A 16049-nucleotide genomic window follows, 5' to 3' on the forward strand; every position below is an offset into this window, starting at 1 on the left:
CAGGTCAGCGGGCACACCAGTTTGCCATGTCTTGTGCTGAATGAGATTGCCAGCCCCTCAGAGCAGGGACTGCTTCTTACAGGGTCTTACAAAGTGTGGCACAATGCAGCCCTTATTCTGCATGTAGCTTTGGGCATTATACTAATAAAAGGACCTCCTTTTTTCAAATGAGCTTCTGAGTTCTGAGAACAATTTGGCAGTGATTATGACCAATAATGCACTGTCAGTGTGATGTCTTTTGTCCCAGTGCTCCATGGCTGGATAACTTGATGCATAACTGTAATGGACAGCCAGATGCATAACTGTAATCTGAACTCTAAACTCTTTTTAAACTAAAAAAATCTTAAAGCACTTGACTTACCTATGAGAGCAGAGCTCTCTGGACTGACAGTCATTTTAGTTCCTGAAGGAGAGGTCAGAACTGAACGAGTGGTGGTCCCAGCACTGGAAAGCACTGCTGTCAAATCTTCTAGGTAAGGAAGAGGTCGTGGAGGCTCTGTTAACAGATTGAGAGACTGAAGTGATGAGCAGTGCTATAGCAGAAAACATCTCAGGGACATCAAAAAAAACACCACCAGCTATTGCTGTATTATTTGCCATGCTGCAATATTACCATTCCAGAGTGGCAGTCTACGCAGTTTTGGGCAACTACTGAAGGTGTGCTTTGCCTCATGTTAAGTAAGGCACAGGAGAAATTATTAAAATAACAACTGGATCAGTATGACCACAAAATAAAAGAAATTCTGCCTGAAGGCTACCATGGCATTCTGGTTGACCCTCTTCATATGTGACAAAGGTACATGGTATCAGGAGATACAGTACCTTGGATGAAAGACTAAATTTATGCAGCAGAAAAGCCGAATCAAATGTCAATGGCAGTCAGTGGAAAAATTTAATGTCTGCTACAACCTGGATCAAGCCCTGATTAAATATGGTTATAACCCTGCCAAATCCTGTGGTATACTTAGGCAGAGCTCCAAAGGACTAAGAGTTCAGAGCTCAAGAGGATCAGTCTATGCCGAGAACTGCAGGATTTAGTTGTTTACTAACCATAATGTTATTTTAAAAATCAGTTGAGTTGCCTATCATGGCCAATTCTGTTTGTCACGGAAATTATGGGATATTTGATTTAAATGAGTGGTGGCTTCATCCTCTTTCAATTAGATCATGGCACACACTAAGCAAGTTTTCTATTGCTGATCACATTCAGCACCAGAAGTACGTCATGGATGCTTGAACTGTTTCCTTCTATCAAGGAACTAAAAATGTGATTTGCTTACAAACATAAGCAGCTTGCATAACTCACAGTAACTTTACATCTTTAAAAACTAAGCTATTTATAAAGATCTGAAAAGGATTTAAAGATCATGTGGGAGATTTAATTTACAGGCTGAAACCCAGCTGATTTTTTTTTCAGATATTTTTAGACTGAGTTTTAAAAGCCAGTCTGGATTCACAGGGAAATCATGTGAACATTGATAAAGGTGTTTTAGTGTTGTCTGTGAAAGTGAGAAATCTCACTTTAAAACTTCCTCCGGAAGCTGCATCATCCATGGGACCTGTGCTTACTCTCATCAGGAAACATAAGAGCTTTAACGGTGTTGCACCAGCAAAAGGGACTAGGTTTCAAAATTTGACACTTCCCTATCAAATGTACAGAAGCACTTACAAAGTCTGGCTGGATCATTCATCTACCAGGCATGGAGAAATGATAGAAGATGAGTTACTGGGAAAGGAAACCCCTTTCCCACGCATCCAGTTACCGCCAGGTAACTCTTCCACCCATACTTCACAGTTGACATTGTCTTTTCAAATCACCCAACTGGGCTTTCTCTCTGTTCCTTAGAAACTCAAGAAACAGTAAACTTCACCCTTCACTGAACTTGGGAAGTGCTTTTTAAAAGTGCAGTGGGTTTATGGACCTGTTAGGTGTGAAACAGGTCAGTATCACAGAGCCATGTACGGAATGGCTGCTCAGCAGAGGCAGAGCTCTTCACAGGGAGAAAGTGGCAGCATTCTCATTTCAAGAGATCCAGTTTAAGAAATGGTTAATAAATGCTTTTTTTAGCTAGTAAGTGTGAAAGAGTGAAACTGAATATCTCAGGACTGGGAGGTACAGTCCCTGTGTTTAGATATTTTCTCCTTATCCATCTTCCTTTTTCCACCACCTTGTTTCAAGTGATGCTGCCCAGAGAACAAATGCAGACTGATTCTTTTCTTAGAACTGGGCTGCCTGTATGCCGTTCTGTCTCTCCACATCCTGATTAGTTCTGCCGGCTAGGTGTGCCAGCAGCCACATTACTATTGCTGCAAGTGCAAAATACCCTGGACTTACCAAGAACCAACAGCTGGGAGCTTTCAGTTACCTCCCCACGAAGATTGGCTGCCTTGCAGGAGTACAGCCCCTGATCTGACAGAGAAACATTTGCAATTAGCAGCGACCCATCATGCAGATGGTGAGCAGAGGACAACTTGACCTTGTTCTTAAACCAAGTAATTTCTGCTTCAGGAACACCTGAAAAAACATTGACAAAACACAGCAAACATAACGCAAGTAAGATACAGTGTTTGCTAAACAGTGTTATGCTTGCTACAGACAAATTGTTAAGATAGAACAATTAAAACAAGATTTTAATATGACTTCCAAGTGACATCTTTTTGCAGTTCAGAAGGGTTTAGTCAACTCTTTTGCATTGCTTGCCTCTATGTTTCTTACATCCCTCTGAGCTGGAGCAGATGAGTTAAAATCAAACTGAAGTCTTCCCTTTTAGTATCCCAGAATTGTATCGGTGAACTCTGAACATATCACTTTTAAAAGCAAGCCTCTGTTGGATCACAACAAAGGTTAATCTAGCCTAGTATCCTATCTCTGGAAGAAGCCATAAGCTGGTGCCTCTCCCAGCCTCCCATTAATTTCAGCTCAGGAACTTCTGAGCCAGAAGTAGAGCTAGAAGTTAGGAGCCCTCTATGGCCTTCTCTACTAATAATTCATCCAATCTTCCTTTTTTAAATTATGGAAACAATTAGTATTTACATCTTCAGAAAAGCAGTTTCACTGGTCTCACCAGGAGTCTTCAGAAAACAGATTGTTACAGATTCATGACCCACTAAAGGAAGAATTGCCTCCTTTTGTGTGCTTGGACCTAAGGTCCAGCTGTCTCTGCTGGGTACCATCTTGTAGGAATGGGTTCTGATATGTAGCTGGTCAGACCTCTGGTCTTGCAGTAGATGATAGTATTTCCTTGACATAGAGATTTCTAATTTGATTTAAATGCATACCAGATCATGTAATTTAGTGTCACTGACTACTAAACAATTGGTTTATGTACAATGGTCTTGGAAGTCTCAATAGATGGGATAGATCTATGGAGCTGTGCCTTGGAGCAAATGATACTTTTCAGACCCATGGCTGTAAGGAGTCACACATCACTAATCCTGGTAACTGCTGGAGTGCATGCTCTCCCATGTGTGGTACCCTCTGTATGAGGTACATAGAGGTTAATGAGGTACAAGGTTAATCCCATTCACATGAACATGCAGTTTCCTTGTGTCTACTGTAGATCAAGACATGCATGCAGGCAGTTATTCTTAAGTATCAGCTGCTCACATAAATCATTCCTTGCCTTATGTCACAGCAACTTGTTCTTCTGCCCACTGCCAGTACGTTTCTGGTTGTGCCTCCACATCAGAAAACAAGCCCCAGTCTGTTTGTCAATTCTGTGGTCCTGGCATCAGAAATACCTCACTCAGGCTGTGCTCACTGAGCACGACCACCCATTTGTCTGTGTTGACTGCCTGATTGCAGCTGCCTCAATAAGCATGTGCAGATGGAAGTGGGAAAGGGAGATTTTCCCTATTATTCCACATAAAAGCATTGTGGCCTTTTTTCCACCTCTCCCAGAGTCACCTGGTGATTTTGCCAAGACATCTGGAATGAATATGTCTGAGCTTGGCAGCTAGGAAGGAAAGCTGAAGCCCTGTAAAGGCAGAGGGTCTCCTCTACATTCAAAAAGTAGCAGGAAGCAGGCTGTAAAAGACTGCAAGGTTTTTCTCACCTTTGTCTAGAGTAAATAGCATATGCTAATCTGGACCTTTTATGGCATACCCGGAGAACAAATCATTCTTGTCTATGATGCTGTTTTCCAAAGGTTTACCCTTGTTTGTGTTGCTACAACTCAGTTTTTTTTTAAAAGGATGGTCTGTTGGCCTGTTTTTGACCACTCCACTGGGATAGGACCCATACACAGCTCTCCATCTGGCTGCTACTCTTTGATGTATGTGGCAAGGATGGGCCGACCACCACTTAAAACCTCACTCTGATTTTTTCCAGAGCATCCAGGCAGAGTCCTCAGGGGAGCTCAGACAACTGCTGGATAGCAAACAACCCCAACTCTTGAGTTTATTCAAGCCTGTGTGTTTATTGTGTTTCCATTGTGGAGAAAGGAAGTCTGAGTCGAGCTCTGGAGAGCAAAGGAGAGAAAATGGAGACCCTTCCAGTTCTGCGGTCCCTAAGATGGAAAAACACTCACATTCCAGCACATGTCCTCCCAATGTCACTCTGGTGAAGGGATGATCCACTCTTTCTTGCAGTCTGAACTACTTACAGTGCACAGGTTTTCACATCATGGCTATTGCTGAACTGGGGCATGGAAGTATCAAGAAATGTACCTCAGTAATAAACAATGACAAGATTATAAAATCATAAAGCTTTCTCCAATTCCAGCCAGGGCTTGTCTTCTTTCTTGGTGTTCAAGACTGAAATTGGGTAGAGCTTTCAAGTTTTTCTTGAAAATAAAGGTAAGTGCAAATATTGGGAGAAGACGAAGGGATGAGGTATACTGAAGAAGGGTAAAGAAGAAGGGAAAGGGACAATGAGGATTTCATATCACCACAGTCTTCAAAAGCAGGGACTCAAGTAAAATAAATAACTAAATAATTAAATAAATAAACACAGAGAGACAGACAAAACTAATTTGCTTCTTGTAGACAGCTGCTCAGATAGTCTTGATTCCTCTTGTATACACTTCACTAGCAGAAGAAGCAACAAGGGGTTAAAGGTAAGACCCCTTATTGTTCAGGTATTACTGTTGAGTCCAGGAAAGTTGCACTGTACCCACAAAATCTCCAGCAGCTTTACAAAAACCTTTTTCTGACTGCTACTCTACGAAGGGTGTTCTTCCTTGGTCTTTAATGTGAAGTTTCTGCACTAGCAGGGGATTATTTGAAACTAACCTGTACAGCTGTTCCTACAGTTTGGTTTAGGAAAGATAAGCAGTATATGTCGGTGAGCAGCAGCTTAATTTTCCTTTGTGCTTCCACCTTTTGTGACACATTTAAGCCTCAAGACAGGAGTAGGAAGCAATCAGCACAGGGATGAGCAAACGCATCATTGCGCAGCATTGCCACAAGGGGTAGCAAGAGCATTTCAATCAGTTTTGTTGGGTAACGGTGAATGACAGAGGGCTGAGTGTGTTTGCCTTGTCACAGAGACTGAAAGTCTGAGACGTGCCAGCTGGAAACAAAACTCACTTTGCTGGGCAGACAAAACTTTAGGTGGTGAATAGTTACCGAAGTCTATTCTTCTTCAACTTTTGTCTCCAGCACAAAGAGGCTACCTGGGATATGTAGTAAGCAGAACTAGGCATGCCAGTCAAGATAATTTTGCTAAATCAGGAGCTTTTGGGGAAGAGAAGCATAGCAATACAAGGATCTAGCAGTGGTGACTTGTTTCCAATGCCACAATATTCTTGAAATAGTGACTTGCATGTCAGAATCTGGTATAGCTGATGAACAAATAGTAGGTCATAAAGCAAGGTAAGAACTAGAAAAGTATAACCTCTGATGTGTAGATGAAATACAGAGAAAAGGAACTTTTAGGAGAGTTGAAAAAGCTGAAAGCTGAAACATCAGAGAGAGAAGGATATAAAAGTCAGGATGGTAATATATTTTAAGTCAGTCTTCCAAACCTGTTCTGACTCAACAGTGACTAATGGTACATGACACTTTGCAGGCAGTTGCCTCTGTTAGAAGCCTTATGGCCTGAAGGATACTATGGAGAAATGCCCTATGAACTAAATTTTTAACTACTTTCATGTCCAACTGTATTTTCAATAACAGTTTGGTCCAGATTGATTTAGGCTTCTGGTATCCGAATGAGTATCTGCACAATTTAAGTGCTGTAGTCAACAGAAAGCTTCCTAGTGATACTGATGTGATCCAAATTGCTCCCACATCCCATTTGGCAGTGAAATTGCCCACAGCAATCAAATTGCCCATACCAGAAATGCTGCTGGCTTTCTGAAGCTTGGAGAAAATCCTCCAGCTGGAAGTCACAGGCATCTCCAAGACTCCTGAGTGACTTTTGGGTGGGAGTTCCCTTAGGATTTTAGTTTTGGAGAAGTCTGGGATTGACCACAATCACCTAACTATGTTTAAAAAATACTTTCACCTCTATAGACAAAGTGGTGAAATTATGTCAAGTGAAATAAGGCTGATTTGCAAGCTTGAACAGAACCACACCACCATCTTTGTGGTATAACCAAAATAGAGTTTCATTCAGACATAATTTGTATCAGGGGCCAGTTAAACTCTTATGCATCCAGGATGATTTAGTTTTCCTTTGTCTTACAGCTAATATCTATAGATTTCAGCTCAGAACTCAGATTTTCATAGGCTTATGCCTTTCATATGAAGTTAAAGAGCAATATAAAATTATTCCCTCGGTCTGGTAATGTTCTCTTTCATTATCTCTTGTTTTTAAGAAAATTTCTCCAGGCTTATCAACACCTGTCAGCAGCAACTGTGTATTTCTGTCCCTTGACAGCAAGAGCAGCCTTAGAAAGTGTCGTAACTGACCCTCATACTTAATATTTCTCTTACAAATATTTATTCTACTGTCCTGCTGACTCTCAGTAAAGACATGTCCTTATGTAAGCCAAGACATCAAGATCCAATACATGCATGGTCCTATACTACAGACTATACAGCACAGTGATAACAACACAGCTTATGATGATGAGATTAACAGGCACCAAATTCTGATCTGGAACAGCTCTCAGTTGCTGTGCTGGCTCAGGGCATGCTGAAGTGACTAGAGGGAAAATACTAGAAGGAAAAAGACTATAGCTTTACAAAGCTGTGTGAAGAGTTTTTCATCTAGGTAAGTGTCCACATAATTTCTGGGTATGTTAGTTTGCTTTCTAATTATGTTCACTTCATTCTCACACTCTAATGTCTTTTTTATTATCAGATGTTATTGCATTAACCATTGCACATTAAAACTTGCTATGATTTGATGGCCATTTCATTATTAATGCCTTCTGGGGAACTTTGGCACACTACATAGCTGCGAAGTTCATCTACTCTGAAGAAGTCACTAGGATACGATATGTTTGCTGACTGAAGCAGTAGTGCATATTACTCTTCTTAGAATTGATCGTTCTAAGTAGAATGATCAAAAATATGTTAAAAGGTTGGATAATCATAACCCTGACACTATAAAAATGTATTTGTGCTTACATTAGAAGGAAAATTATATTTATTGTCATGTTCTTCAACAGGTTTTATGAGACGGTATATTTTTCAGGCATAGGTTAGACAGCTGATAGAAATCACTGTGTGATCACTGTGATCACTGGATCTCTTCCCATAGTAGCTTTTTTTAAATTGCTGTTGAATTATTAACACTATTTGTATGAAAATAGGATTCTAGTGCCTATAAAGTACTTCTGCCCTCAGTGCCTATAAAGTACTTCTGCCCTCATTATTTACTCTCATATTCCCTGTGTAACATCACAGCTTCTGTTTTTTTACTTTATCATAATTTCAACAGTATTAATCTCTGGTGTCAAACATAGTTGACATTTTCTGCGGAGGCAGTAACAGAAGATAAAACACCCATGAAGAAAATTACAATTTGAGGAAATTTCTTCTGTATCACAAAAGAATCCAACATATAGTAATGTTACTAGGTAGCAAAAAACCTTCCTCTGGGAGAGAAGACAGTGGTTCTTCTGTGACATTACTAAAATTTTCCATTGTGGATGTACATTGTCATAGTAGGTAGGCTTCATAAAATTGCTAGAGATTATTTTCCTCTCAGAAAAGGCAGTGAATCTTTGCCCCTGACCATGCTGTGCTCCCCTCCTGTAGTTTTCTGATGCCATAAAAACTGTGGCAACTTTGTTTAGCCACATCCTGTTCTTTTCATGATGTCTTTATACTGAAGGGAAATGGCTGCACTTCTTAAATCAGCAGTCACTGTCTACATACCCATCTGCAGCTGAGAGAACCAAGAGAGAGAAATCCAAAATAATTTATGTTCATATAATATTTAGTCTCTTTCACACACTGTTAGTGCAGATGTCCATGCAGGGCCCTGGGGAGAAAGAGTACAGGCTTCATCTCCTTTTTGGTTGAAAGACACTGGACATCAGTCTAATTGCAAGGGAGTGTCCAGTGTCTATGTTGAGGAGGCAACAGAATTAACGAATTTACTCCTTCATGAACCACTAGGAGAATGATATTTTTTTTTCTTTCATTAATCCCGCAGAGAATAATTAATAAATTGGAATCCTAACCTAGTGTTTGCACAGCTATTGTGCATGCTTTGCTAAAGGACAAATAACCAAATGGTGAAACTTGAGCCAAATACTCTTTTTACTTAAGAATTTGCATAAGGGTGTGGTTGGCAGCACTTGAAGAAGGAAAACTGACAACCACTAAATGCTTAAAGTGAGCAGGAAGTGTAAAAAACCCAGGACATTTGTATATTTGCAGTGCAGATATTAGTGCAGTGCTTATTTAGAGTTATATGAAGTAGCTGCTAGGGACAAGAAGCTAAAGCAAGGGTCTAAGTGACTTCAAACAAGTCTCCACCACACATATTTGTGTAACACAGCGTGACTCACTTTGTGTTTTATAAGCTGCTCCCTTACCCTCCTGTTCCCCCTCATAGTGTGCATGAAAGTGTAATGAATCAAAGGTCAGGCCCTGGGTCTTTAGAGATTTCCCAGCTCTCTATTCCCTAACTCTCCTCCTTACACCAACACCATTCCCACCAACAGCTGTAGGACTGCAACATGCAGATAAAGTCAAACTTTTTTGGTCACCATTGGAAAGAGGAAAACTGCCATTGTAAGACTGAGGTACATTCAGTCTCTGGCTGGAAAACAGTTTCAGTTAGAACCCTGTTTCAGCAGAATTCCTCTGAATTCCTGAACTCCCAAGATGAAAAAAAGAAAAAAAATATCAGAAAAAGAGTGTGCTAACATGCTCTTAATTTGAAAAAAACAGTGTTTGGCAAGACAAGAAGGAGCTAACTGGAGTGAACTTTGAAAACCTCATCAATAAGGAAATGAACCAATCCATGCTTGTATATTCTCAAACAATCCCAACAGGTAGGAATATGTATCAGTTTTGTTGTATCCACATCATACCATCTATTTCCAACAAAGATGCCTGTCGTATTGACCCAGACCAATTTTCTTAAACTACTACACTGTTCGTGTTGGTATTGATAAAAGGATGACAATTTCTATGCTAAGAATTAATGAAAGCAATGAAATTTGCCTGGGTCTTAGGAAAACCTTGCAGTTTCACACAGCTGCACCTGGAGACACCAATTTAGCAAAGAATTCCACAGAAATTTATAGCTGAAGGCACCTGCATGGGAAACCAAGCAATTTCTCACCTGCAACCTGGCAGCTAATGGTAACATTTACTCTCTGGATTGTTTTCACTATGCTTCCAATATCAACAGTGACAGCAGGCAATTCGGTGTTGATCACAGTAGCTCTTGATGCCTTTATCAGTGGCTTTCCTGTATAAAAGAAGCACCACAGTTTATCAGACCAACATGGACTCACACGGGACAGATGGCCTGGGGCACTCTGTGTGAAAGTATCTACACAGGACAGGTGGATAAGAGAAAACGCTCCAGTATGAGGCCACCTGCTCTTTATAATATTACAGTCTCACTGAATTCCATGGGAAAAGCTGTCTTGGAAAAATAAAAAGCATACTTAGAGCAGAGGCAGAAAAGCATTAAAGCCATATGGACACATACGAGAACCAGCTGAATCAATAAACACCAGCACAATTGGAGCTGCAGCAAGATGTTTGCCTGGTACTGCAACCAGAATACCACCCATTGCCAAAGGCCAAACATAGGAAAAAGAAGCCTGAGTTATGGCTACAGGCACATTAATAGTACAGGAGGTTTAGAGCAACACACAAGATGTTTCTACACATCGATCATGTTTTCTTCAACCTACAGTGAAAACACTAGGATTGGGAAGACCAGACCATAACCAGAAAGCTTTCACATAACATCTAGTATTAAGAGAATGAGGGACATAAGCTCCTTTCTGTGAGATAACCTGTTTTGTTTTATCAAAAGCCTGTAGCGACAGTGTTATACATTAACATTGTTTATCTCTAACAAAGACACTTGCTTTGCCTGCAACAAGTTTTCCCATATTGTTTTCAGTGTGCTTCCAACATTGGTGACAGCGAAAAAATGGGTCAAGGTGTTATCCTGCTGTTGTGCCTGTCTGTGGAATTAGTTATGGAGTTATCCACCACTAGGGGCTCGAGGAGCCTTCTGCAACTCCTTTTGTAGGGGCACCGTAAAGGCATGCCTGCGCGGCACGAAATAATTCAGAGGTACTAGGGCTTAGCTCTGAGAGAGGGGAGTGAAGCGCAGAGCTGACAGAGCTGGGTTAAGGCATCCCCTTCCTAGCCAAAATGCTTTGGAGGCAGGATGTTGGCAGGAGGGGCAGAACATGACAACACTGCTTTAAATGGTATGGGACTTGGGTGTTTTTGATTCAGTGTTGTATTTTCAAACTCATCTTTATCAAAAAATCTATAAGCACATTTTTTCACCCTTTAAATAAATGGTCAGGTACAAAACAGGTTCAGATATTATAATTTGCCTACAGAAGTTGCAGTTTTAGGCTAATGTCTACCACTGGCTTCATTTGTGTGTTAATCAGGAGGTTACCAAGGAAGAAAAGGTAAAGTTGAGAAAAAGAATTTGGTTTCATTGAGCTCATGGAGAGCCCTGAAAATTTAATTCAGCCCTAACTATAAATTGCTTCATATAACTACATTTGCAGGACTTTTAAAAGATGCCTTTCATCTGGAATTCCTGTCATATCAGTTTGGGGTTTTCTGAGTATTAAAAAAAAAAGCTTTTTGTGTTTTTAATGCTCAAGAATAGCAAAGTAAAATATTATATTTTATTGTTGAAATATCTCCAAAATTTTTAATGTTTGTAGCAAAGCCTAAAGAAAAGAAAGAAAAATTCTTCAGCTATTGATCAGCTTTTAATTTTCCTGATTGGTTTCCACAATCTTATCAAAAGATTAAAAATCTGTTAGCTGTTCAACCCATAAATGAGTAGCAAACCATTGAGAATAATGGAAGCATATTCCACTGTCTTTTTTTCTATGCATGTGTTAAATTAATCAGAAAATTCTTCAGTGAAAAAAGGTTTCTGCCCCACTCCTGGTCCCTCTAAAGATGGTCTCAGCTTTCAATTTTTTTTTTGAGAAAGTACTTCCATTATGCTAAAACGTTGTTGCTTTGTTCCAAAAACTGCTGAGTATCTCATTTTGATATTTATGGCCTCATTTTATAAGATGTTCAGCTCTTTGCCTTGGATGTGAGATGGAAATGTATACCAGTTCCTAAGCAGAGTTCAGCTGGAGTCTGGGATCCATGAACATTAATTCATCTGAAAAGGTTAAACTACAGACTTGGTAATTAATTATAATAAAAAAATCTAATAGCCTTCCTATGTCACATGTGTACCTAATGAATGCTCAGTTGATTTTTCTATAGCTTCACAGAAAATTGTCCCCACAAATTATGTTGTACAAAGACTATAGCTTTTAAACTCACTGGAGCAATATGGACAGAATAGCAGTTTTGACTGATGACTTTTTAACCTCATGTTCAGCTTCTTGCTAGTGCAGCACAAGAGATTTACTGTGGAGTTGCTCCTTGTAAAACAGTATACTGTCTTAGCAGCAGCACCACTGCCCTGCTGCCTGGGATTCAGCAAAGATACTCCTGATCTGCAGTAGCGTAAAAAGGATCAGTCTCTTTGGTTTTGCCTGCATGTAATATGTAGCTCTGATGCATATCTTTCTTTTCCATCCTGGGGGGATTCAGCTGTTCTCCTTCTAAGGGACAAACAAGGTCTCCTTCCAGTTGGCTTACTGATCATCAGAGCTTCACTGATGGCCATTGCTACATTCTTAGTTTTTCTTTATGCTCCTTTTACCTGAAATTTTCTCTCTTTTTGGTGTAAAAAGCTGAAGCTCATCAACAGCTATTCCTTCCTGTAATCATACATGGATACATTGGCAGCTGATGGTCACTGTCTGCACATTAAAGCCCTCCAAATGCTTCCATATTCTGAAGCAGTGAAATGGAGAAGTCTGAAAAATCAATAAGCTTTCTGGCATTCCTAATATGTTTCCTTTTGCCTTTGTGATAAGTAGGATCCTCCTTCTCTAAGACGTCTCTGCCTCGTCACAGTCCTTAGCTGTCTATTCTGTCCCTTCATCTTACTCAACAGCTCCTCATTTACGTTTGCTGCCCTGTCCTTCCACTAGTCCTAACATGGTTGTGAGCCTGCTGATATTGCCTACCAATGAACCTTGAAGAAGCTGGATTCATGCACTACTTCCCATTTCCCTTGGCTTTTATTTGGGTGAGTTTTCCTTCGGACTGAAATCTAAACTAACAAAGGATATTTAGTCTGCTTTAGAACTCAACCATTACTAGAGACATATAAACATAGAAGTTAATTTTTTGTGAAACTCTATTTGCCAGCAATTGAAACAGTGTCAGCCGTGCCTGTGCCACAATGGATCAAATACAATACAGGGCTTGATGCTGCAAGGGGCTAGCTCTTCAGCTCTGGTATTTTCCAGGCTTGCCTAACATATATCTGAACAAGTCCTTCGATCAGTCTGTTAGACTTGAAGAGATCAGTGATAGATTTAAAATGAAGCATACGAATTGGGAGGCTTGGACTGCGCTGCCCATATAGGCTGTGAATAACCAGAATGAGCACTGTCTTGAGAAGCACATGACAGATGCAGCAAATGAGAAAAAGCATTGATCTCAGGCAGAGATCCACAAATATCACATACTGTCTGTGAAAGTTGGATTGTGCCTCAGGGTTTTCCAGAGTTCACACCCTGTGTTTTCAACTACCTCTGCTGAGCCACCCTGCCCACCCAACATCCACAGCCAACTGTTCCCCCAAGATGATTTCTGTCCAGAATCACACAAGTGGCAGGGGACCATCGGGAAATCACAGTGAAGTACTACCTGCTAGAGTGACAGCAATGGAGACAGAGTCAGATCCCAGGGCATTGGACGCGTTGCAAGCATAGAAACCCACATCAGCTTCCACTGGCGCTAGAATCTGCAAGGAGTCATCAGGCTGAAGTAGCATCCTGGAGTAAAGCAGAAAGAAAGATGTCATAGTCTCTTAGTTTGTGTGAGCATGAATACATTTACTGGGTTTTTTTCAGCTTTGGGTAATTTTTTTACAGTTCAGGCCTTTGGGTTATATTTTTTTATATTTTTACATCTATTAAAAATTTAAAGTCTTACATTGAGACTGTGAGCTGTGATACTTAAATCAAATTTTAGTCTCATTCCCAGTTCTTCTACTGCTGATATACGTGTTAGAGAAAAATTGCTGAGTACTTAGGACATTTGTCCATGGTTTGTGAAATCTCCTTCTCTGCTATGTCACTTCTTGTATGATGTTGAATGAGTTGCCTAGCCTCCCTCTCTCTCAGTTCTGCAAAGCAGGAGTAGCAATAGTAGAGAAAAAGCCAAAGTATTGCAAGGGAAAAATAATGAAACCTGCTGAAGCTAGGCAGATAGAAGGGAAGTGAAGTGAACACAGGCTCAGTGTCAAAGCCTGAAATAGGCTCCAGATTCTTTGATTAATTGCTGGGCGGTTTGTACAAACTCAGCAGTCTTGTTGCTCCCCCAATAGTTAGTGAAGACAGAGAGGAACACTCAGCTCCTCCTTGGGCTGAACCAACCGTTTCTTTTCTCTGCCAGTAAGAGGAGCCCACCGTGATCTCAGTGTACTGCCCATGGTTAAATGGGATGAATATGGCCTTGGAGCTCTTATGAACTGCTTCTTTTCACAGTCTGCTTTTGCAGTGGTATAACTCCATCAGATCCTGACATATACCTGTTTAAGCAAGAATCTAGTCCATCGGCTCTTGTCGATTCTTCTGTTCCCATATTTTCAGCACAGTGTATTTCATGATTATTGTTCTTTTGTCTTAATTTTTTAGCTGAAACTGTTGATAAAACCTAATGATAAATTACTTTTCTCATCAGCAACTTTCAGCAACTGTTGTATGTAAACTCTTAGTTGAGGCTGTGATTGACAGTGACAACGGTGAAAGTGGGGGAGGGATATGCCTGTAAAACACGTGCAATAAAGTCTGCTCACAGATCCTGGAATTGATGAGTTTCTTTCCACTCCCATCCCCTCCGTGAAAACTGTTGTCTCATGGACCAAAAAGCAGCAGAAACTTGATCTTGCACAACACTGTGGGTGGTAGACCTCTAAAACAAACCAGACTAGGACCACCCATCAAAATCTATTATAGGAAAAAATCCAGAGTTAAAATTATTTTTAACCCTTTTTTGACTAATAATAGCAATAATAATTAATAAAAGGAAAGAGCTGCCTTTTGTCAACCAAGTTTTGCAAGTGCCTAGAAAAACACACATTTGAAAAAAAAAATTACTCATTTTTAAATTGTATCTTTGCTTGCACAGCAAAAACACGCCAATGGTTGAAAGAATTCCCTCTCCACTTCTGCTTTCAAGGATCTTTTTTTTTCCTCAATGCTTAGTCATAAACATGGCAGATTTCTAGTTAGACACTGCTAACAGTGCCAGCAACTAACAAATTTCTTTACTTACAAAACTAGTATTAGCATGCATCAGTATCTCACATGTGACTTTTTTAATTAACACTGACTGGTTCAATCTCTGCACGGAATTCATTAGAACTTCAGAATTTATCCCAGGTTACACTAGCATATAATAGTTAAAATACATGTGTTCTGCCTGCATGTGTGCAAACATAGTATATAGGCTGATCAGTCAGTGCTACGTCAAACTAACACCTACAACCCCCTAAAAAAAGTTTTAAAAAATGTTTCTGTCACCTTCAGGTTGAGGAAGGAGTTTGCTTAATATTGCACCTTTAAAAATAATAAACTCCAATGCAGCTCCATCCTCCTATTTTTTCAACACAAGTTTTAATGTCCTTCGCTAGAAACAAAGTTAATGTCCTCTTCTTTTCAGTAATTCTTTCTGTTAGTTGTGTGTGTCACAATTTGGCACAGCTGTTTTTCTTGAAAGCAGATCTTTTATTATCCCTCTTTGTATAGAATGATTTTGGCTGGATTCCCTATTTGCTCACAGATTGCTATTTTTGTTAGGTATTGAGTTGCTTGTCAGTGGTGAAAAAAATACCAGCTGTAGCAATTCTTTCTGTCAGCAACATATCTTCAGAATCTTGTTTATGAACTTAAAATAATACAGCTTGATGTTTAATCAGTGTCATCTCAGTTGCTCAACACTGCGTTGTCTCCAAGACAAAAATGTATTTTACAGGACCTGTATCAGTGACTAATTCAGATGGCACCTCGCAAACACCTTACTCTGTATCACCTACTGTTTACATTCTGCTTCATGTCCATTTATAAAATACATTTCTGTTTTAGAAAAGTTGAATTATCAAGTACCAATGGGTTCCCAGTGATGGAAATTATAGCATACTTGGAAGCCTTACTAAACAATGCATAAATCCCTTGAAGATTTTTCACTTTTGAAATTGATTCCTAAGGAAGTTAATCTGAATTTTTTTTTTAAATAAAATTTTTCGCATCATTTACAGAAGCCTCCAGGCAATAGATACTAGCAGGCTCTGAAGCTGCACTCAGAACCTATGCTGATGTTAACTTGACACTTTAACCTTAGGA

General features: G+C 39.9%; 1 protein-coding gene across 1 annotated transcript in view; it reads right to left on the reverse strand.

Annotated features, from left to right (window-relative positions):
• Positions 1-16049, reverse strand: part of ADAMTSL1 (ADAMTS-like 1) — a gene marked incomplete at its 5' end in the record, with an annotated part of 54211 nt that overhangs the window by 24039 nt on the left and 14123 nt on the right. The window contains 4 exons of the mRNA XM_010283680.1: positions 362-496; positions 2336-2515; positions 9692-9820; positions 13351-13478. Coding sequence (XP_010281982.1) covers positions 362-496; positions 2336-2515; positions 9692-9820; positions 13351-13478 — 572 coding nt within the window. The remainder of the gene's footprint in view (positions 1-361; positions 497-2335; positions 2516-9691; positions 9821-13350; positions 13479-16049) is intronic.

Source organism: Phaethon lepturus, unplaced genomic scaffold (genome assembly GCF_000687285.1).
Source record: "Phaethon lepturus isolate BGI_N335 unplaced genomic scaffold, ASM68728v1 scaffold11763, whole genome shotgun sequence".
NCBI classification, from domain to species: Eukaryota; Metazoa; Chordata; class Aves; order Phaethontiformes; family Phaethontidae; genus Phaethon; species Phaethon lepturus.